At 40.3% G+C, this 22,876-nt stretch overlaps 1 protein-coding gene across 17 annotated transcripts in view; it reads left to right on the forward strand.

Moving 5' to 3' along the window:
• The window catches only part of SEC31A (SEC31 homolog A, COPII component), a 97,650-nt gene that overhangs the window by 26,935 nt on the left and 47,839 nt on the right, over window positions 1-22,876 (forward strand). For all 17 annotated transcript variants that reach the window (XM_037035648.1, XM_037035656.1, XM_037035657.1 and 14 more), the window contains 4 exons: window positions 1,785-1,884; window positions 6,890-7,051; window positions 7,240-7,392; window positions 22,064-22,306. In XM_037035648.1, the coding sequence (XP_036891543.1) occupies window positions 1,785-1,884; window positions 6,890-7,051; window positions 7,240-7,392; window positions 22,064-22,306 (658 nt within the window). The remainder of the gene's footprint in view (window positions 1-1,784; window positions 1,885-6,889; window positions 7,052-7,239; window positions 7,393-22,063; window positions 22,307-22,876) is intronic.

Genomic DNA, 22,876 nt, shown 5'->3' on the forward strand with positions numbered 1-22,876 from the left:
GATTTCCTGGAAGTCTATTTCCTTTGCCAGACTGGGGAAGTTCTCCTTTATTATTTGTTCAGATATGTTTTCCACTTGTGGCTGTTTCTCTTCCCCTTCTGGTACCCCTATAATCTGGATGTTGGAACATTTAAAGATGTCCTGGAGGTTCCTAAGCCTCTCCTCATTTTTTTGAATTCTTGTTTCTTCCTTCTTTTCTGTTTGGTTGTTTCTTTCTTCCCTCTGGTTCACTCCCTTGATTTGAGTCCCAGTTTCCTTCCCATCACTGTTGGTTTCCTGTGGGTTTCCCTTCATTTCAATCAGTTTAGCCTTCATATGTTCCTCTGCGACTAAAATCGACCAGTTCTGTGAGCATCTTGATCACCAGTATTTTGAACTGTGCATCTGATAGGTTGGCTATTTCATGGTCACTTACAGTTATCGGCTGTTGGGCTTTGAGTTCTTATTGAGCCATGTTTTGGTCTGTTCTCACCTGTTATGTATGACGGGTAGAGCCCTAGATGTTCACCAGGGCCAGGCAACTCAGTCATTGGGTTGTAACGCTGTCAAAGTCATTGGGTTGTAGGGGCGGGGTCAAAGGGGCAATGTCGGTCCCCTCTACTGCTTCCCTTCGCTGGGGCCTGTGCAGTCTGTCTCACTGCTCACTCCTTTGCCTGGTTTATCTGCACTCGACTGTGTGACTGCGGTCAGCCTGCTGCCTTACGCCCTCACTGGGTTTTCCTGTTGCTACCCCACACCTGGGATCAGGTCACAGCTGCCTTCGTGCCTGGGTCAGGGGATCTTTCCTGCCTGACCCTGCACCGCTGCTGGCTTCGACCCCCTTATCAGTCTGGCTTGAACAGTTCGTTGTTGTTGGACTTTCCTATAGCTCAATTTTCTGTGTTTTGGCTGCGTTTTTGTTACTGAAACTTTGTTGACTTTAAACTTGGTTGTGAGAGGAGGGACAGTGTTTCCACCTACACCTCCATCTTGGAGGAAGTCCCTAGTATTTTCATAGGAAGTCCCTATGTATGATGTTTACTTACCTGCTTCTGTCTCTAAACAACAGAGGATGAATATAGAAAAGACAAGGTGTTAATAGCATTTTTTGTGTGTTTGATGGTGATATTTTTATGTAACTTAATCTAAATTTTCAGAACAGTTACCAAAAATATTACTTTTGTTATACTTAGGATCAAAATCAAAAGCTATTAAAATGCAAAAATGAGTGTAAAATCAGATCTTTGGCAGATTTTTACGTTTTTCATTTAATTAAAAAAGGTCATATACTAGAACTTCTCTGGTAACAAAAGGTAGAAAATGTCGACATAAGGAAAATGTGAAATAGTTACATTTCCTACCCATCCATAGGTAAAACATTTTATTGTACATATTTTTCTTTATATGGACATAACTTCAATAACTATTATAAATGTTGCAATTATGCATTTTATTCAAATTAATGTGCAGTTAACCTTTTTTATTAATTATAACCAGCATTTAATAGTTATATTTCCACAACATTATTTTTAACTACATATTTACTCATCAAAAGATGATCTATAATTTTTTATTGCACAATTCATGTTGTCGGGAATTTTCTTTTGTTATTATACACTGCACACTGTATTGAATATCTTTGTAATGATTAAAACGCATGTGCAGTACTACACTGCTTCCTGGAAAGATTACATGAAATTATACTTTTGTTTGTCGTGTATATCTTTAAAGCTTAGACAGCTAATTTGAAGATTTGGTTGTTTTCAAGGTTAAAACTTTTTTCATCTCTTTCTGTTTTGTGTAAGGGGGATTTTGGCAATTGCTTGGAGCATGGCAGATCCTGAATTGTTGCTGAGCTGTGGAAAAGATGCCAAGATTCTCTGCTCCAACCCAAACACAGGAGAGGTATGAAGAGGAAACATTTCTCAGATTTAACAGCTATCATAATATTTTATTTCTAGCTGAATAAGAAACTTTTCATAAGGATCCTTTAACACACTATTACAATTCAGGACGTGAAAGTAGATGGGCCCTGGCTGGTGTAGCTCAGTGGATTGAGCATGGAATGAGAAACAAAGGGTCGCTGATTAGATTCCCAGTCAGGGCACATGCCTGGGTTGCAGGCCAGGTTCCCATTGGGTGTGTGAGTGGCAACCACAAATTGATGTTTCTCTCCCTCTTTTTCTCCTTCCCTTTCCCTCCACTGAAAAATAAATAAACAAATAAATAACATCTTTTTAAAAAGAAAGTAGATGGAGATATGTATGAAAAGTTAATCTGGTACAGATTTTTATCAGAAACATTTTCTAGATTAAGTTGTATTATCTGGGAAAATTAGTCATTAAAATACTGTATTTGAAATTAGTGATCGCCCGTATCCTCCATTTCCAATACAAGGTATTTACCTAGACTCAGAAGTAGTTGGTTTGATTTATTTAACATGTAGTTTCTGGAAATTGGTGCCTTCAGAATAGGACTGTTCAAGGTTTGGGTCTTTTTCCTGTCTTATCATTCCTGAAGATCTTTGACTTCTGGAAATCAGTAGAAATAGGTTTTTAATTTCTCTTATGAATTATTCAGCAAGGACATAATGTCTTGTAATATTAATTTGTTAAATGTTTTACTCAAAGAAATTTAGATGTAGGAATGCCCTGGCCAGGCAGCTTAGTTGGTTGATCCTTAGTCCTTATACAACAGAAGGTTGCAGGTTCATATTTTGGTCAGGGAACACATACCTGTGAGGGGCATATGAGAGGCAACTGACTGTTGTTTCTTTTCTCTCTCTCTTCCCGATCCTCACTCTCTCAAATCTGTGAACAAATTTTCGGGTGAGGATTAAAGAGAGAGAGAGAAGCCATGGCTGGTGTAGCTCAGTGGATTGAGCATGGGTCTGCGAACCACATGATCACTGTTCGATTCCCAGTCAGGGCACATGCCTGGGTTGCAGGCCAGTTCGCAGCAGGGGACACATGAGAGGCAACCGTACATTGATATTTCTCTCCCTCTCTCCTTCCCTTCCCTTCTAAAGATAAATAAATTAAATTAAAAAAAAAAGAGAATATAGAAACTGTCTCCGTAGAAGAAAAATTTACATATTTAAATGTAAATGTTATATAAATATAATTTTATTTGCTTTGGATTATGTACTAAAATGTTCTTTTAATTATGAATTTATTATTATTAATAGTTGAGTGATTTTCTCTCTTTCAGTACTGAGCAAGATGCTGCAGATTTATTTATTTATTTATTTATTTATTTATTTATTTTTAAAATATATTTTATTGATTAAGCCATTACAGTTGTCCCATTTCCCCCTTTGCTCCCCTCCACCCTGCACACCCCTCCCCCACCATTCCCCCCCTTTCATTCATGTCCATTTGTCACAAGTTCTTTAGATTCTGTATTTTTCATAGTATTCCTGCCCTCCCCACTGTCTATTTTCTACCTACTGTCTATGCTACTTACTCTCTGTACCTTCTCCCCCCTTCTCCTCCTCCCACTTCCCTGTTGCTAACCCTCCTTGTGATCTCCATTTCTATGCTTCAGATCCCAATCTAGCTGTCCTCTTGGTTTGCTTTTGTTTTAGGTGTGGTTGTTAGTAACTGAGTTTGCTGTCCTTTCATTCACTGTTCATCTTTTTTATCTTCTTTTTCTTAGATAAGTCCCTTTAGCATTTCATATAATAAGGGCTTGGTGATGATGCACTCCTTGAATTTGACCTTATCTGGGAAGCACTTTACCTGCCCTTCCATTCTAAATGGAAGCTTTGCTGGATAGAGCAATCTTGGCTGTAGGTCTTTGGATTTCATGACTTGGAATACTTCTTTCCAGCCCCTTCTTGCCTGTAAGGTCTCTTTAGAGAAATTCGCTGACAGTCTAATGGGAGCTCCTTTGTAGGTGACTGTCCCCTTATCTCTTGCTGCTTCTAGGATTCTCTCCTTCATTTTCATCTTGGCTAATGTAATTATGATGTGCCTTGGTGTGTTCCTTCTTGGGTCCACCTTCTTGGGGACTCTCTGAGCTTTCTGGATTTCCTGGAAGTCTATTTCCTTTGCCAGACTGGGGAAGTTCTCCTTTATTATTTGTTCAAATAAGTTTTCCACCTGTTGCTGTTTCTCTTCCCATTCTGGTACCCCTATAATCTGGATGTTGGAATGTTTAAAGATGTCCTGGAGGTTCCTAAGCCTCTCCTCATTTTTTTGAATTCTTGTTTCTTCCTTCTTTTCTGTTTGGTTGTTTCTTTCTTCCCTCTGGTTCACTCCCTTGATTTGAGTCCCAGTTTCCTTCCCATCACTGTTGGTTTCCTATGGGTTTCCCTTCATTTCAATCAGTTTAGCCTTCATATGTTCCTCTAGTTTGTGGCTAAAATCAACCAATTCTGTGAGCATCCTGATCACCAGTGATTTGAACTGTGCATCTGAAAGGTTTGCTATTTCTTGTTCTCTTAGAATTATAGGCTCTGGGTCTTTGAGCTGTTCTTGAGTCATAGCGTTTGGTCTGTTCGAACCTGTTATGTATGAGGAGCGGAGCCTTAGGTGTTCACCAGGGTGGGGCAACTCAGTCGGGGGGCAGGGTCAGAGAGGGGGGCAAAATTGCACTTTGCTCAGCTGTGCTCTCTCTCAGATTTCTGCCTCCTCTGTAGCTTCCCGCAAGCAAATTGGGCCCCTCTGGTGCTGGTTTCTGGGTGTGTGGGCCCGTGTACTCTCCAGGACCTTGTGGGTCTTCTCAGTGAACTCTCTGTGAGCCTGGGAGCCTCTCCCGGCCCATTGACCCCGAGAAAGTCTTTCCAGTTGGTGCTTTCAGGCTCTAATTCCCGGCGCTGAGGCCCTAGCCTGAGCGATCTGTCTCACTGTTCGCTCCTTCGCTTGGTTTTTCTGCGTGCGAATGTGTGACCGCAGTCAGTAGCTTCTCTGTGCCCTCACTGCGCCTGCCCGTGGCCACCCTGTGCTTGGGATTCACCAACCACCTCCGCCTCTGCTCCTGGGTTGGTTGAACAGAACAATGTTTTTAGCCTGACCGCGCTCCGCTGCTGACTCCGCCCCTCTGACCTGTCTGGTGGCTGAGTGGTTTGTTGTTGTCAGACTTCCATACAGTTCAGTTTTCACTGTTTTGACTGCGTTTTTGTTTCTAAAACTTAGCTGTCTTTAAATTTATTTGTGGGAGGGGACACAGTGTTTCCACCTGCGCCTCCATCTTGGCCGGAAGTTGCTTTGCAGATTTTAATTATAGCTTCTAAACTTTTACTTTTTCTAAGTAAAGATAGATTATTGCAAGTGCTTTGCTAGTTACCCTGATGGAATACTGGTAAAAATAAGAGTATCTTTAGGTTTTAATATATAACATTAAAATGAAAACAAGTACTTCTCTTAGTTGATTTGTGGCCTAAAGTGTTCAGATGAAGTGTCACTTAAAAGAATGTAGAAACCCTAAATTTAGGAGTAACAAGAGAAAAAAATTAGAACAGTAAGTTTTGCCTCATGATTTTAGACTAAAGAATAGAAATCCTGCATCTTTCTTACTGTCTTCCGAAGTGAGTTCAAAATTCATGAAAATCACTTTCAATTTTATTAGTTATATAAATGGATGAAGTGAATTTTTGCATTTAATTCGTTTTGTGTGCTTAGACCTTGAAGTGATAAATTTTTCATGCATGCTGCACTAAAAAAAGAAACAGTAAATGTTTTGTTCAAATGTCAATTAAAAATACACAAGTGATTCAAATATCATGAAGGGAGTTGTAGCAACAAGCTTAAGCATCAGAGACAGGCAGGCCAAATATCTTCTCATTTAATTGTTTTAAAATAGTATATAAGCCAAAGTTAAGCTAATTTTACTTCTTTTTCTTTTTAAAAATGCATGCTGACCCTATGTTTTTATCATGGTAAAATACTCATGATTCCATTTTAGCCATTTTTCAGTATGCAGTTCAGTAACATAAGTACATACACATTATTGTGCATCCATCACCGCCATCCATCTTCAGAACTTTTTTATCTTCTATAATTGAATGTCTGTACCCATTAAACAGTTACTCCCTATTCCCCTTCTTAAAGCTGCAAAATCTGTGCTTTATGAGCATGTTACTATCACACTAATTTTTTTTAAGATTTTATTTATTTATGTTTAGAGGGGAAGGCAAGGAGAAAGGGAGAGAAATATCAATGTATGGTTGCCTCTCGTGTGTCCCCTGCTGGGAACTGGCTTGCAACCCAGGCATGTGCCCTGACTTGGAATTGAACCTCGCTCCTTTGGTTCGCAGGCCTGCACTCAATCCACTGAGCTATGCCAGCCAGGGCCTATCACACTAATTTTGAGTGAACAGTTACTACATTGTAAAAATTTTATATAGTTTTTCAATATTTTTTCCTTATAAAAAAGACTGTTTATGTCAATTTCTGTTTCGATTCTGCAGTAATAAGAATGATGTATACCTGTTTTCTTGCTTTAATGAGAAGCCTAATTTCTCAGTGAATTCCTTCAAGCTTATTATTAAAATTTGGTCTTAAAGTAGTCTAAATATAGTTGTTTGGGTCTTGGCAGGCAAAAACAGTTGGACAACACACCAGTTATCTTTTAGAATTTAATGAGTTAACTCTGATAGAGTGTTCTGGTCTTTCACATGCATCTAGTAATATCATTTCAATAAAAACAAAAATATCTGTATTTAAGATGTACTTATTCTAAATCTGGTTGAAATTTTCAGTAGAGTTTCCTTTTATTATAACAGACCATCATAATGGACTTTCTTGACCTTAAAGAGATTTTTATACTTGTTTTTCCTAGCTAAAGCCACTGTCTAAAACAGAATGTTTAATTAAGCTATATTTGTTGATCATATTAATTCATGTGTTTTGGCTATGAAGTAATTATACTATTTTCTGACCTTTTATTATTTTTTTTTTTGGTCTAGGTCTTGTATGAACTTCCCACCAATACACAATGGTGCTTTGATATTCAGTGGTGTCCCAGAAATCCTGCAGTCTTGTCAGCTGCTTCCTTTGATGGGCGTATTAGTGTTTATTCTATCATGGGAGGGAATGCAGATGGTTTAAGGCAGAAACAAGTTCACAAGGTAATAGGAAATGTTGAGGTTTGTTATAGTAACTGAAAAAAATTGTGTAATTATCTTCAAAATGGTGTTATAAATCAACAAAACTGATTAATTGGATAATTGTGATGAAAGAATTTCTTGCATATGACTTAAAAACATGTAATAGAGTCTTGTATAAATTAGTTCTTCTCACATTATTGTTTTTTTAGCTTTCATCATCTTTTGGAAATCTTGACCCCTTTGGCACAGGACAGCCTCTTCCTCCATTACAAATTCCTCAGCAGGCTGCTCAGCATCATATGGTGTTGCCTCTGAAGAAGCCACCCAAGTGGATCCGAAGGCCTATTGGTGCTTCCTTTTCAGTAGGTGGATTTGTTATTATGGTCCACAATCGCAAAAGACTTATCATGGTAAAGTGTTATTATAGGATCACTCTCTTGGAAGAAGATTGAGTTTGAGATGTGTCTGTGACTTTTTTTTCCAAACAAACTTTGATTTCTTTATTTTTTTAAAGATTCATTTATCTATTTTTAGAGAGGGGGGAAGGGAGGAGGGAGGAAAGGAGGGAGGGAAACGTGAACGTGTGGTTGTCTCTCACGTGCCCCCAATTGGGGACCTGGCCCACAACCTAGGCATGTGCCCCGACTGGAAATGGAATCTGTGACCCTTCAGTTTGCAGGCTGGCACTCATCCACTGAACCGCACCAGCAAGGGCTGATTTTTTTATTTCAGGATTTTACCCAAACTGAGTAAGGTAATGATGTGTTCTTAGTAGGAGGACACTTAAGTTACACATCTTTTTTTTTTAAAACATTGTTATTCTATTACAGTTGTCCCAATTTTTCCCCCTTTGCCCTCCTCTGCCTACTACCTTCCCCTGACAGTTATTCCCCCACCCTCTTGTCCATTGATTCATGTTCCTTGACTCCCTTCCCCTTCTTTCCACCCTTATTGCCCTCCCCACTCCCCGCGCTGTCAGTCTGTTCCTTGTGTCTGTGCCTCTGGTTCTATTTTGCTGGTTACTTTGTTTTGTTGATTAGGTTCCTCTCATAGGTGAGATCATATGCTATTTGTCTTTCACCACCTGGCTTATTTCACTTAGCATAATATTCTCCGGTTCTATCCATGCTGTCACGAAAGGTAGGAGTTCCTTCTTTCTTTCCTCTACATAGTATTCCATTGTGCAAATGTACCACAGTTTTCAATCCACTGATTTACTGATGGGCACTTACACTGTTTCCAGCACTTGGCTATTGTAAACAGTGCAGCTGTGAACATAGTAGTGCATGAGTTCTTTTTAACTGGTGTTTCAGGATTCTTAGGGTATAATCCCAGCAGTGGAATTGCTGGGTCAAAAGGTAGTTACATTTTTAATTTATTTTTGAGGAAATTCCACACTATTTTCCGCAGTGGCTATACCAGTCTGCATTCCCTCCAACATTGCAGTAGGGTTCCCTTTTCTCCACATCCTCCACAACACTTGTTTGTTGATTTGTTATGAGGGCCATTCTGGCAGGTGTGAGGTGATATCTCATTGTGATTTTAATTTGCATCTCTCTAATAGCTAGTGATGCTGAGCATCCTTTCATATGCTTCTGGGTGCTCTGTATGTCCTCCTTGGAGAAATTTCTGTTCAGGTCCTTTGCCCAGTTTTTAGTTGGGTTGTTTGTCTTCCTGGAGTGGAATAGTACGAGTTCTTTATAAATTTTGGAGATCAAACCCTTGTCCAAGGTATCATTAGCAAGTATGTTTTCTCATACGATCTGTTCCCCTTTCATTTTGATTATGGCGTCTTCAGCTGTATAGAAGCTTTTTAATTTGACATAGTCCCATTTATTTTTTTCTTTATTTTCCTTGCCTCAGGAGATATATCAGCAAAAAATTGCTGCATGGGACATCTGAAATTATACTGCCTATGTTTTCTTCTAGGTCACAAGGGCGTCCAACATGTGGCCCAGGATGGGTATGAATGCGGCCCAAAACAAAATCATAAATTTACTTGAAACCTCTTTTTTGCTTATCAGTTTTAATTAGTGTTTGTGTATTTTATGTGTAGCCCAAAGATGCCAATAGGTTGGATACCCCTGCTAGGACATTTATGGTATTACGATTTATAATTAAGTCTTTTATCCATTTTGAGGTTATTGTGGCTTTTTCTTCATTTAAAAGGTCTCCTTGGGAAAAGTGGGACCTTCCCCCTATTTTTCTTTTTTAATTGTAAAACATGTTGTGGAACCCCCCTAAAACCTGGAATTTATTTTATAAAAAATTGTGTATTCTTGCATGTTTCAACTTCAGTCACCTTCAAAGTACCCTCCATTTGGTTATACTTGTTGAGACCTTTTTTTCACTGCTCAAAACAGATTTTGAACTCATCAGTTTTGATTCCTTTTAGTACCTCTGCTGGGGTTTTTTTTCCTTGACTTCTTCCATATTGGCAAATTGTTTCTTTTTGAGGACTTTTTTTCATCTGGGGAAACAAAAAACATCATTCAGGGTGAGATTGGGTTTATAGAGAGAATAGGGCACAGGGGTGATGCCATTTTGGATGAATAACTGTTGAACACTGAGCATGATATGGGCAGGTGAGCTTGTAAATCACCCATCATGAAGTGGGCAAACACTTGAAAGAGTCTTAAAAAAAAAACTCACTGAAGCTGGTTGCAGCCTTTTACAGCAATACCAGCTTGTACACTGATACAGATGAGTTCCTAGAATACTCACCTGGTGGGGGAAGCCTGTACTACAGGAAAATAATTCTGGTTTTTTGGGGGGTCCACTCTTTTTTTTTAATATAATTTTTATTTAATTCTTGTTCAAGTACAGGTTTCTGTCTTATATTCCCAACCCTGCCCGCCCCACACCCCATGCTCCCCGCCTTCCTCCCATTTCTGCCCCCACCCTTAGTTATTGTCCATGTGTCCTTTATACTTGTTCATGTGAGTCCATTCCCTTTTCCCCTATGATTCTCTCCCCTCTCCCCTCTGGACCCTGTCAGCCTGTTCTGTATTTGAGTGTCATTGGTCGTATTTTGCTTGCTTGTTTGGTTTGTTTAGAATCCTGTTAATGGTGAGATCATATGATATTTGTCTTTCACTGCCTGGCTCATTTCACTCAGCATAATGCTTTCCAGTTCCATCCGTGATGTTGCAAAGGGTAGTAGTTCCTTCTTCCTTTCTGCAGCATAGAATTCCATTGTGTAAATGTACCATAGTTTTTTGATCCAGTCATTTACCGATGGGCATCTAGGCTGCTTCCAACTCTTGGCTATCGTAAATTGTGCTGCTATGAACATCGGGGTGCATAGGTTCTTTTGGATTGGTGTTTCAGGGTTCTTAGGATATACTCCCAAGAGTGGAATTGCTGGGTCAAAAGGTACGTTCATTTTTAGTTTTCTTAGAAAATTCCATACTGTTTTCCATAGTGGTTGTACCAGTCTGCAATCCCACCAACAGTGAACTAGAGTCCCCTTTTCCCCACAACCTCTCCAGCACTTGTTGTTTGTTTCTTTGTTTATGATAGCCAATCTGACTGGTGTTAAGTGGTATCTCATTGCGGTTTTAATTTGCATCTCTCTGATAGCTAGTGATATCGAGCATCTTTTCATGTGTCTCTGGATTCTCTGTATGTCCTCCTTGGAGAAATGTCTGTTCAAGTCCTCTGCCCATTTTTTGATTGGGTTGCTTGTCTTCTTTGAGTGGAGCCGAATGAGTTCTTTGTATATTTTGGAGATTAAACCCTTATCTGAGGTATCATTGGCAAATATGTTTTCCCAAGCTGTTGCTTCTCTTTGTATCTTGATACTGTTTTCCTTAGCCATGCAGAAGCTTTTAATTTTGATGAGATCCCATTTGTTTATTCTTTCCTTTATGTTCCTTGCTCTAGGGGACGTATCAGTAAAAATATTGCTGCGTGGAATATCTGAGATTTTCTTGCCAAGGCTCTCCTCTAGGGTTTTAATGGTTTCACGGCTTATATTTAAGTCTTTTATCCACCTTGAATTTATTTTGGTGTATGGTGTAAGTTGGTGCTCAAGTTTCATTTTTTTGCATGTAGCTGTCCAGTTCTCCCAACACCATTTGTTGAAAAGGCTGTCTTTACTCCATTTTATGTTATTGCCCCCTTTGTCGAATATTAATTGACTGTAGAGAGTTGGGTTTATTTCTGGGCTCTCTGTTCTATTCCATTGGTCTATGTGCCTGTTTTTGTGCCAGTACCAGGCTGTTTTGATTACAGTGGCCTTGTAATACAGTTTGATATCAGGTATTGTGATCCCTCCTACTTTGTTCTTCTTTCTCAAAATTGCAGCAGCTATTCGGGGTCTTTTCTGGTTCCATATAAATTTTTGAAGTGTTTGTTCTATGTCTGTGAAATACGCCATTGGTACTTTAATAGGTATTGCATTGAATCTGTAAATTGCTTTGGGTAGTATGGACATTTTGATGATGTTAATTCTTCCAATCCATGAACACGGTATATGTTTCCATTTATTTGTGTCTTCCTTGATTTCTTTCTTCAGTGTTGTGTAGTTTTCTGCATACAGGTCTTTTACCTCCTTGGTTAGGTTTATTCCCAGATATTTTATTTTTCTTTTTGCTATATCGAATGGGATTTTTTTCCTGATTTCTGCTTCTGCTGCTTCATTGTTGGTATACAAAAATGCCTTTGATTTCTGGATATTAACTTTGTATCCCGCTGTTATGCCAAATTCATTTATTAGTTCCAGCAGTTTTTTGGTAGAGGCTATAGGGTTTTCCATGTACACTATCATGTCATCTGCAAACAATGCCAGTTTTGTTTCCTCCTTTCCGATTTGGATGCCTTTTATTTCCTTTTCTTGTCTGATCGCTGCAGCTAGAACTTCTAATACTATATTGAATAGAAGTGGTGAAAGTGGGCAACCTTGTCTTGTACCTGATCTTAGTGGAAAAGCTTTTAGTTTTTGCCCATTGAGTATGATGTTGGCTGTAGGTCTTTCATATATGGCCTTTATTATATTGAGGAATGTTCCCTCTATTCCCACCTTGCTGAGTACCTTTATCATAAATGGGTGTTGAACCTTATCAAAAGCTTTTTCCGCATCTATTGATATGACCATGTGATTTTTGTCTTTGCTTTTGTTTATTTGGTGTATTACATTTATTGATTTGCGTATATTGAACCATCCTTGCATCCCTGGGATGAATCCCACTTGGTCGTGGTGTATGATCTTTTTGATGTATTGTTGGATGCGATTTGCCAATATTTTATTGAGGATTTTAGCATCTATGTTCATCAGTGATATTGGCCTGTAATTTTCTTTCTTTGTTGTGTCTCTATCTGGCTTTGGAATTAGGGTGATGCTGGCTTCATAAAAAGAGTTGGGGAGTTTTCCCTCCTTTTGGATTTTTTGGAATAGTCTGTGAAGAATAGGGGTTAGCTCTTCCTTAAAAGCTTTGTAGAATTCTCCTGTGAAACCATCTGGTCCAGGGCTTTTGTGTGATGGGAGTTTTTTGATTACTGCTTCAATTTCATTTGCTGTTATTGGCCTGTTCAGGTTTTCTGCTTCTTTTTCATTGAGTTTTGGAAGATTATATTTTTCTAGAAATTTGTCCATTTCACCTAGGTTTTCAAATTTCTTGGCATACAGTTCCACATAGTAATTTCTTACAATCCTTTCTATTTCTGCAGTATCAGTTGTAATCTCTCCTCTTTCATTTCTGATTGTGTTTATTTGGGTCTTCTCTCTTCTTTTCTTGATGAGCCTACTTAAAGGTTTGTCTATTTTGTTTATCTTTTCAAAAAACCAACTCCTGGATTCATTGATCCTTAGAATTGTGCTTTTAGTTTCTATGTCATTTAATTCTGCTCTGATCTTGGTTATTTCCTTCCTTCTACTTGCTCTGGGCTGTCTTTGTTGTTGTTCCTCGAGTTCTTGGAGGCGTCGGGTTAGGTTGTTTGTTTGAAATGTTTCTATCTTCTTTAGGTAGGCCTGTATTGCTATGAACTTCCCTCTCAGGACTGCCTTCACTGTGTCCCATAGGTTTTGGGTTGTTGTGAGTTCATTTTCATTTGTTTCCAGAAGCTTTCTGATTTCTTCCCTAATTTCAATCTTGACCCATTCGTTGTTTAATAGCCTACCATTCAGTCTCCATGATTTTGGGTGTTTTGGGTTTTTTTCATTGGGGTCGGTTTCCAATTTCAGTCCCTTGTGATCAGAGAAAATGCTTGGTATGATTTCTATTTTCTTGAATTTATTGAGACTCGTTTTGTGTCCTATCATGTGATCTATCTTTGAAAATGTTCCATGTGCATTTGAAAAGAAAGTGTATTTAGCTTCTTTGGGATGGAGGGCTCTATATATATCAATTAGGTCCATTTCGTTTAGGGTATCATTTAATGCTGCAATATCTTTGTTGATATTTTGTTTGGAAGATTTGTCCAATTTAGACAGTGGGGTGTTAAAATCTCCTACTATAATTGTGTTGCTGTCAATTTCTTTCTTGAGGTCCTCCAGAATTTTCTTTATATATTTGGGTGCTCCTATGTTGGGTGCATATATATTTACGATGTTAATGTCTTCTTGGTGGATTCTCCCTTTGAGTATTATGAAGTGACCTTCTGGGTCTCTCTTTATGGCCCTTCTTTTGAAGTCTATTTTGTCTGATATGAGAATTGCTACCCCGGCTTTTTTTTCTTGTCCATTTGCTTGGAAAATTTGGTTCCATCCTTTCACTTTTAGTCTGTGGTGGTCCTTTGACCTGAGGTGGGTCTCTTGTAGGCAGCATATGTGTGGGTCGTGCTTTCTTATCCATTCAGCTATTCTATGTCTTTTAATTGGTGCATTTAATCCATTTACGTTTAAGGTTATTATTGAAAGGTACTTATTCATTGCCATTTGTGTACCTGTGTTCCTCTCTATCTCTCTCTTTTCCTTCCTTTCCTAAAGCAGTCCTTTTAGTAATTCTTGTAGAGCTGGTTTGGTGGAGGCGTATTCTTTTAGACTTCTTTTGTCTTGGAAGCTCTTTATTTGGCCTTCTATCTTGATTGAGAGCCTTGCTGGGTACAATAGCCTTGGTTGTAGGCCTCTGTTTCTCATTACTTGGAATATTTCCTGCCATTCTCTTCTTGCTTGGAATGTTTCCGTTGAGAAGTCAGTAGCCAACCTTATTGGGACCCCCTTGTATGTTATTTCCTTTTTCTCCCTTGCTGCCTTTAGGATTTTCTCTTTGTCTTGGAGGTTTGCCATTTTAATGATGATGTGTCTTGCAGTAGGCCTCTTTGGGTTCCACCTGTTTGGGACTCTCTGCGATTCCTGAATCCGTGTGACTTTCTCTCTCCTCAACTTAGGAAAATTTTCCGTAATTACTCTTTCAAGGAGGTTTTCTATCCCTTGTTCTTCTTCCTCTCCTTCTGGTATTCCTATTATTCGGATATTATTACGTTTCATGTTGTCTTGCATTTCTCTTAAATTCTCCTCATTTTTTCTGATTCTCTTTTCCATTATTTGGTCTGTCTGGGAGATTCTTTCTATCCTGTCTTCTGTCTCACTTATGCGATCTTCCGCCATATCGATTCTATTCTTCATACCTTCTACTGTGTTCTTCAGTTCAGAAATTGTATTCTTCATTTCCTCTTGGCCTTTACTAAGGGTTTCCATTTCCTTTTTCATGTTGGTGTAGTTTGCAGAGAGCTCACTGTAGCTCCCCTGTAGTTTCTGGTAGCTCATTGTAAGCTCTTTGAATTTCCTGATAACCAGTGCTTTGAATTCAATATCTGATAGTTGGCTTGCCTCTATTTCATCTAACATTCTTTCTGAGACTTCCTCCTTTTCTTTCATTTGGGGGTTGTTTCTTTGTCTTCCCATTGTTTGTGTTGCTCTTCTTGTTGGCTTCAGCTTCTTAAAGTGGTCTCTTTTGGGTTCATGGGTTTATGGTGAGAACTTCTGTGGTAAGATGCCTGTGAGATTCAGTGGTGCAGTCTCCTGCAGGTATTTTGGTGTTCTCCACTTCCACCTACTCCTCTTTTTGGCTTCCAGCTGGTCAAACCTTTTCTTCTGGTCTCCCTAGCTGCAGCAGCCTGAGGGGCTATTAGTGTGGCCTTTCTCTCCTCTCGGTGAACTTAGCTGGTCTCGCCAGTGCCCTCCCAAGATCCAGAATGGTGCCGCTCTCCCGTGCCCCGCTGAGATCAGGTTTTTCCCCAGGCTTCCCAACTCTGGCCTGGCGTGAGGGCACGCACTCCCAGGCAGGCCTTCCTGGTCTCGCAGGCTTGGGCTTGGACCTTTCCCAGTGCTGTGGCTGCACACACTGGGCAACTCACAATTCTTCCAAGCTGGCAACCACAGCCTGACTCCCGGTGCTTCTCAGTCTGAGCCCAGCTGGGTAGGGATGAATCTGGCAATTGGCACTTCCCCAGGGGCACTGTCAGTCTCGCACAGCGCCCCAAGGCTGTGTGAGCGCCCGCTGGAGTCCCCGGCTGGAGTCCCCCGGTATTGGGAATGCGCACCACTGGGAATGCCAGCCACCGGGAATGTACGGGATTCCCAGACTTCCAAGCTGGTGACCACACTGGATTCTGGATGCTTCTCAGTCTGCGCCCCGCTGGGTAGGGATGGATCTGGCGATTGGCGCTTCCCCAGGGGCCCTGTAAGTCTCGCGCAGCGCCCCGATGCTGTGTGAGCGCCCACTGGAGTCCCCAGCTGGAGTGTCCCCCCCCCATATCGGGAATGCGCACCTCCGGGAATGCGCGCCACCCAGACCTCCAAGCCGGCAACTACAGCCTGGCAACTACAGCCTGCCTTCCGGTGCTTCTCAGCCTGCGCCCGGCTAGGTAGGGAGGGAGCTGGTGACTGGTGCTCTTCCAGGGGCACTGACCGTATCCCGAATCTCCCCCGAGATTGTGGGAGCGCTGGCTCAGGCTACTGGGAATGCTGGGGCCCCTCAGTTCCCCAAACTGGCAAACACAGCCCGACTCCACGAGTTATCAGAGTTCTCCGGTGTGCTTCCCAATGCCCACTCTTCTCTCCGCCACTACAGGCAAACCATCTTTCCTGGTGTTTTCCAATCTGCACCCTGCTGGTTAGAGAGGATGCCGGTGACTAGTTCTCTCATAGGGTTGTCCTTGTTGCCCTCCCTCGGCTCTCAGAGATCAGGGCGGCCCTGCCAGGGCCCTGGCGCCGCAGGCGAAGGGCCCGCAGCCTCTGTGCTGTTCCCTCGTACCTTGCTGATCTGAGGTCCGTCTCCTCTCCTCAACCTCTGGTCATTCAGTGTCCGCTATACTCTCTGGGGTCCTGCCGTCCCATATGCTGGGTCCCTGTTGGGTGTTCGCAGTGCTCCTCTGCAGAGCAGCCTGGTTTTTCTCCAGCACTTGAAGGGAAGCGAAATCCTTTGTCCTACTTCTTCCTTTGTTCGCCATCTTCCTTCTCCTCCCTCGGGGGTCCACTCTTTATACATAACGAAAACCTCACTATTTTTGACCATTTTAAAATATACCTTTCACTGGCAAAAGTACATTCAAGTTGTACAACCTTCATCCATCCATCTCTCTGCATCACATTCTTAAACTTGTCTTCCTTCTGTATCTCTTCTTCCTTCATTCCTTCTTTTTAAAGATTATGTCCTTTCTTCTCTCCTTCCCTTCCTTCTAGCTTTTTTTTTTACTAGCCAGTTTTTTTAGTATGGTAAAAATACAAAATATGAAGTTTAGCATGTTAACCCTTTTTAAGTGTGCAGTAGTGTGTTACCTACATGCATATTGTTGTGTAACAGATCTCTCAGACTTTTTTTATCTTATAAAACTGAAACTCTATACCTATCAAGCAACAACTGCCTATTTTTCTCTCCTAGCCTCTGGTGATTACATTCTACTTCCTGATTCTTTGATTTTGACTACTTTACTTTTTAATTATTTATATTTTTTTAAATTATAAGAGAAAGTTTACTTAGTCACAGAGGTAGAAGAAGTGAGCTGTAGAAAAAATGGACTCAAGATACAAGTTATAGCAGAAAAAAGGGCCCTTAGAGTTTAGGAGAAAGAGAGAAATGTATGCCTTGAGAGAGATGGGAAAGTTTCATGTGGGGGGGGTTCAGGCATGTGGGGGCACAGAAGGAGGTAGTGGGGTAGGACCATGCATGTAGGCTTTGGAGGTAGAAGGGGGTAGGGGAAGGCACAGGTAGGATCCATAGAGAGAGCCTCTGACTTTTATTACTTTAGATACCTCATGTATGGAATCACACAGATTTTGTTTTTTTGTGATTGGGTTGTTTCTCATAGCATAATGTCCTCATGTTGTATATGACAATATTTTCTTCTTTGAAAGGCTGAATAATATGTCATTGTGTATATACATACAACATTTTCCTTAAGCATTCATCTGTCAGTGGACAATTAGGTTGTTTTCACCCTTGGCTTTTGAGAATAATGCTGCAATAAACATTTATGCAGAAATATGTCTTTGAGATCCTGGATTTCCTTAAAGGTACAGGCAACTTTTATCTATATATACTATTGCCCCGTGTTGGAAGGCAGATGGAAAAAAAAAGGAAAAGGAAAAAAAGCTCTTAAGAGCTATTGCAAGCCTTTTACATTTCTTCCCTGAAAAACAATGTTAATCAGTGCTCTCCCAGGAGAGTGTAGGGATGGAGAAGCCGGAAGTGTTCTTCCTCTGCTCTTCCCTTTAACAGAATGTGATGAAAATTCCCTCTCTGTGGCCATAAGGGGTATATTGTCTTTATCCCCCTCAAATATCTTTGAGTTACTACCACTGACATTGTAGAATTTTTGTGATTGTCTTTAGAAAGTAAATAATTTACTTAAATATCCATGTCTTGATATATCAACTTTACATAGTATTAATTGAAACTTTTATGTAGTATTAGAACATCTATATTTTTTATTTTCACCTTTCCAAATTTTTTCTTTCAATTTTTGTAAATTACATCACCAATGTTTTTAAAAAAATTTTATTATGTTCAGTAGCAATACCTAAGTTTTCTGTATTTGTTTTGGATGATTTAAAAACTGATGACTTGCCCTGACTTGTGTGGTTCAGTGGAATGAGCACCAGCCTGCGAATCAAAAGGTTACTGGTGTGATTCCCAGTCAGGGCACATACCTGGGTTGTGGGCTGGGTCCCCAGGAGGGGGCGTGAAAAAAGCAACCACACATTGCTATTTGTCTCCCTCTCTTTCTCCCTCCCTTTCCCTCTCTAAAAAAATAAATAAAATATTTAAAAACAAAAAAACCCTGATGACTAAATAGCATTTACATTATTTATACTTATGCAACATTATAATAATATTACATAAAACCAAGTAAATGAATAAACAATCATTATATAAAATTCAGTTTGATCTTGCTTTTGGATGTTTCTCAAACTTTCCTAGAACTTGGGGAAACCCAGTGTTTTTGTCCTTCTGTGAAATTCTATATCATGTGTGGTGTTATCCATACCTCTTTGGCACTTATATGTACCTGTTGTATCCAGTTTTATTTTCACATTAAGTTTCTGAAGGATAGTGATTTGTAGTTTCTTCTGTCTTGGCATTTTCTGTAATGTCTGATATAACAAGCACTTTGAATATATTAGATATTTAATAAGATAAGTTTGTTTAAAGTCCATAATCCTTGTATAAAAATTACTGAGTATGAAGAATCAAGTTTGTTCTTGTACTTTCTTTTTTTATTTTTATTTTTTAAGATTTTATTTTATTTTATTTATTTTTAGAGAGAGGGGAAGGGAGGGAGGGAGAGAAACATCAATGTGTGGTTGCCTCTCACACATCCCTTACTGGGGACCTGGCTGGAAACCCAGGAGGTGTTCCCTGATGGGGAATCAAACCAGCGACCCTTGGTTCACAGGCCTGTACTCAGTCAACTGAGCCACACTAGTCAGGGCCTGTACTTTCTTCTTTTTTTATAAAATATATTTTATTAATTATACCATTACAGTTGTCCCATTCCCACCTTCACTCCCCTCCACCTTGCACACCCCTCCCCCACCATTCCCCCCCTTTCATTCATGTCCATGTGTCACAAGTTCTTTAGATTCTGTATTTCCCATAGTATTCCTGCCCTCCCCACTGTCTATTTTCTACCTACTGTCTATGCTACTTATTCTCTGTACCTTCTCCCCCCTTCTCCTCCTCCCACTTCCCTGTTGCTAACCCTCCTTGTGATCTCCATTTCTATGCTTCAGATCCCAATCTAGCTGTCCTCTTGGTTTGCTTTTGTTTTAGGTGTGGTTGTTAGTAACTGAGTTTGCTGTCCTTTCATTCACTGTTCATCTTTTTTATCTTCTTTTTCTTAGATAAGTCCCTTTAGCATTTCATATAATAAGGGCTTGGTGATGATGAACTCCTTGAACTTGACCTTATCTGGGAAGCACTTTACCTACCCTTCCATTCTAAATGGAAGCTTTGCTGGATAGAGCAATCTTGGCTGTAGGTCTTTGGATTTCATGACTTGGAATACTTCTTTCCAGCCCCTTCTTGCCTGTAAGGTCTCTTTAGAGAAATTCGCTGACAGTCTGATGGGAGCTCTTTTGTAGGTGACTGTCCCCTTATCTCTTGCTGCTTCTAGAATTCTCTCTTTCATTTTAATCTTGGCTAATGTAATTATGATGTGCCTTGGTGTGTTCCTTCTTGGGTCCACCTTCTTGGGGACTCTCTGAGCTTTCTGGATTTCCTGGAAGTCTATTTCCTTTGCCAGACTGGGGAAGTTCTCCTTTATTATTTGTTCAAATAAGTTTTCCACCTGTTGCTGTTTCTCTTCCCCTTCTGGTACCCCTATAATCTGGATGTTGGAATGTTTAAAGATGTCCTGGAGGTTCCTAAGCCTCTCCTCATTTTTTTGAATTCTTGTTTCTTCCTTCTTTTCTGTTTGGTTGTTTCTTTCTTCCCTCTGGTTCACTCCCTTGATTTGAGTCCCAGTTTCCTTCCCATCACTGTTGGTTTCCTATGGGTTTCCCTTCATTTCAATCAGTTTAGCCTTCATATGTTCCTCTAGTTTGTGGCTAAAATCAACCAGTTCTGTGAGCATCCTGATCACCAGTGTTTTGAACTGTGCATCTGAAAGGTTTGCTATTTCTTGTTCTCTTAGAATTATAGGCTCTGGGTCTTTGAGCTGTTCTTGAGTCATAACGTTTGGTCTGTTCGAACCTGTTATGTATGAGGAGCGGAGCCTTAGGTGTTCACCAGGGTGGGGCAACTCAGTCGGGGGGCAGGGTCAGAGAGGGGGGCAAAATTGCACTTTGCTCAGCTGTGCTCTCTCTCAGATTTCTGCCTCCTCTGTAGCTTCCCGCAAGCAAATTGGGCCCCTCTGGTGCTGGTTTCTGGGTGTGTGGGCCCGTGTACTCTCCGGGACCCTGTGGGTCTTCTCAGTGAACTCTCTGTGAGCCTGGGAGCCTCTCCCGGCCCATTGACCCCGAGAAAGTCTTTCCAGTTGGTGCTTTCAGGCTCTAATTCCCGGCGCTGAGGCCCTAGCCTGAGCGGTCTGTCTCACTGTTCGCTCCTTTGCTTGGTTTTTCTGCGTGCGAATGTGTGACCGCAGTCAGTAGCTTCTCTGTGCCCTCACTGCGCCTGCCCGTGGCCACCCTGTGCTTGGGATTCACCAACCACCTCCGCCTCTGCTCCTGGGTTGGTTGAACAGAACAATGTTTTTAGCCTGACCGTGCTCTGCTGCTGACTCCGCCCCTCTGACCTGTCTGGTGGCTGAGTGGTTTGTTGTTGTCAGACTTCCATACAGTTCAGTTTTCACTGTTTTGACTGCGTTTTTGTTTCTAAAACTTAGCTGTCTTTAAATTTATTTGTGGGAGGGGACACAGTGTTTCCACCTGCGCCTCCATCTTGGCCGGGAATTTGTACTTTCTTCTTTACCTGTATTTTTATGAATACATTAATTAGATATTAACTGTCTACTTAATATATACCAGCCAGATACTGGATACTTAGGCAATACAAGAATAAAGTAGACACAGACCCTTTCTTGTAAATGTAGAGGAGGCACAACTTTGCATCTATCTCCCTTTCTAGGTTTTTCACGCTGGCTTGAAAGTTAAGTTGACATAAGACAGCTTAACAGGAGGAAAGCATACAAAGATGTAGTAAAACCTAGGTTGAACAAATGCTAATTGTAGAAAAGTAAATATATAGAGACTAGAGGGAAATAGTTGTTATGTAAATGTTTTGTCTGTTATTTAACAAGTCTTATTTGTACAGATTTCTCTTTGCCTTAACCCTCATTGCTAGTGATAAGAATGTTTCTTTACTCTTGGCGTAGGGAGAACAGCTCTCATGGGAGTTTTATCTCCTACTTTCAGAAAAAAGAGGAGATGGAAAAAGGAGTGCTTTTCTGCTCCTGTTCATTTTCAAGTACTCTTAAGCTCAAAATAATCATTATGCCAAATGGTGTATTTTGGGAGAGTGGCATATACCGCCATCCTCCAAAACAGCACCTAGACCTAAAGGTGAGGCAAGTACATGTAAGTAATAGTTTAATCAAAAGGCGTCTGTAGTACACTAGTACACTGAAGGCATCCGAGATGGAAGAGGTAACATTTGTCTGGGCCTTAAAAAGGAGTAGCATCGAGCCCTAGGTGATGTGGTTCAGTGGATTGAGTGATGGCCTGCGAACCAAGGGGTCACTGGTTCGATTCCCAGTCAGGGTACATGCCTGGGTTGTGGGCCAGGTCCCTGGTGTGGGGTGCATGAGAGGCAACCACACGCTGATGTTTCTCTCCCTCTTTATCTCTCCCTTCTTCTCTCTCTAAAAATAAATAAAATATGTATTAAAACAAAGAAGTAGCATTGAGTATGTAAAAGTAAAATGAAGTAGGTTAGAAATTGTAGGGCACATTTTATCTAGAAGGTGGGTTTTGTGAAGAGGAATAGTTGAAGACTAGGGTGAAATAGTGGGGTATGGGAGAGTATGTCCACTGATTTTATCCAAAGGATATATATTTAGGTCACAGTCCTTTCTCTTAGCATGTGTATAATAAAAACATTTTTTGCCACATCCTTGTATTCAAACTGACTTTGTTTGTTTGTTCTTTTATAGTTTGGAGGCAGACTGGTTACCTTTGAGAATGTCAAAACGCCGTCTCAGCAGGGAGCTGAGCAGCAGCAGCAGCAGCAGCAGCAGCATGTGTTCATTAGTCAGGTTGTAACAGAAAAGGAATTCCTCAGCCGATCAGACCAACTTCAGCAGGTCATGCAGTCACAAGGCTTTGTCAAATATTGTCAGAAAAAAATTGACGCTTCTCAGTCAGAATTTGAAAAAAATGTGTGGTCCTTTTTGAAGGTAAAGTTGGTATTAAAACAATTTTATTTCATTATCTGCAGATTTAACTATTTCCATCATATTCTAAATCTGTCTTCCTAGTAAAGAAACATTTGAAGGAATGTGATGTCAGGAACCTCAGGATGAAATTAAGGAAACCTATGAAGAGCACACGACCTAATTTTTTATGTCATGAGTTCTTCCCTTCTTTGAAAAACCTAATACGAAGTACTTTTTTAATAAGTAAAAAACAGTATAAAAGAAAGATAATATTCACCAGACCTATTTTAAAATTAGAACATAGAGCTTAGAATACTAAAAACATAAGTATAATAAAAAGTAGAATATTTATTTTTTGTAGTAGATCCAGTTAAGGAAAATGGAAAAAGATGGGAGAGGTGTAGGGAAGAGAGAGATTGGAGGCATTTCTCATCCCTTTTACTGAGTTGCATTTATGATGGTAGAATAACAGGTAGAATTTTTGGTTAATCATTTGCCTCTACTGGAATGTGTATTCCTTGATAATGAATTTTCCAAAGATGAGAGAGATCTTGAATACAAGGTTAAATTCTAAAATTATACAGCTTTATT

Source organism: Sturnira hondurensis, unplaced genomic scaffold, assembly GCF_014824575.4.
Source record: "Sturnira hondurensis isolate 20B ecotype Veracruz unplaced genomic scaffold, ASM1482457v3 Scaffold0022542, whole genome shotgun sequence".
Lineage (NCBI taxonomy): Eukaryota > Metazoa > Chordata > Mammalia > Chiroptera > Phyllostomidae > Sturnira > Sturnira hondurensis.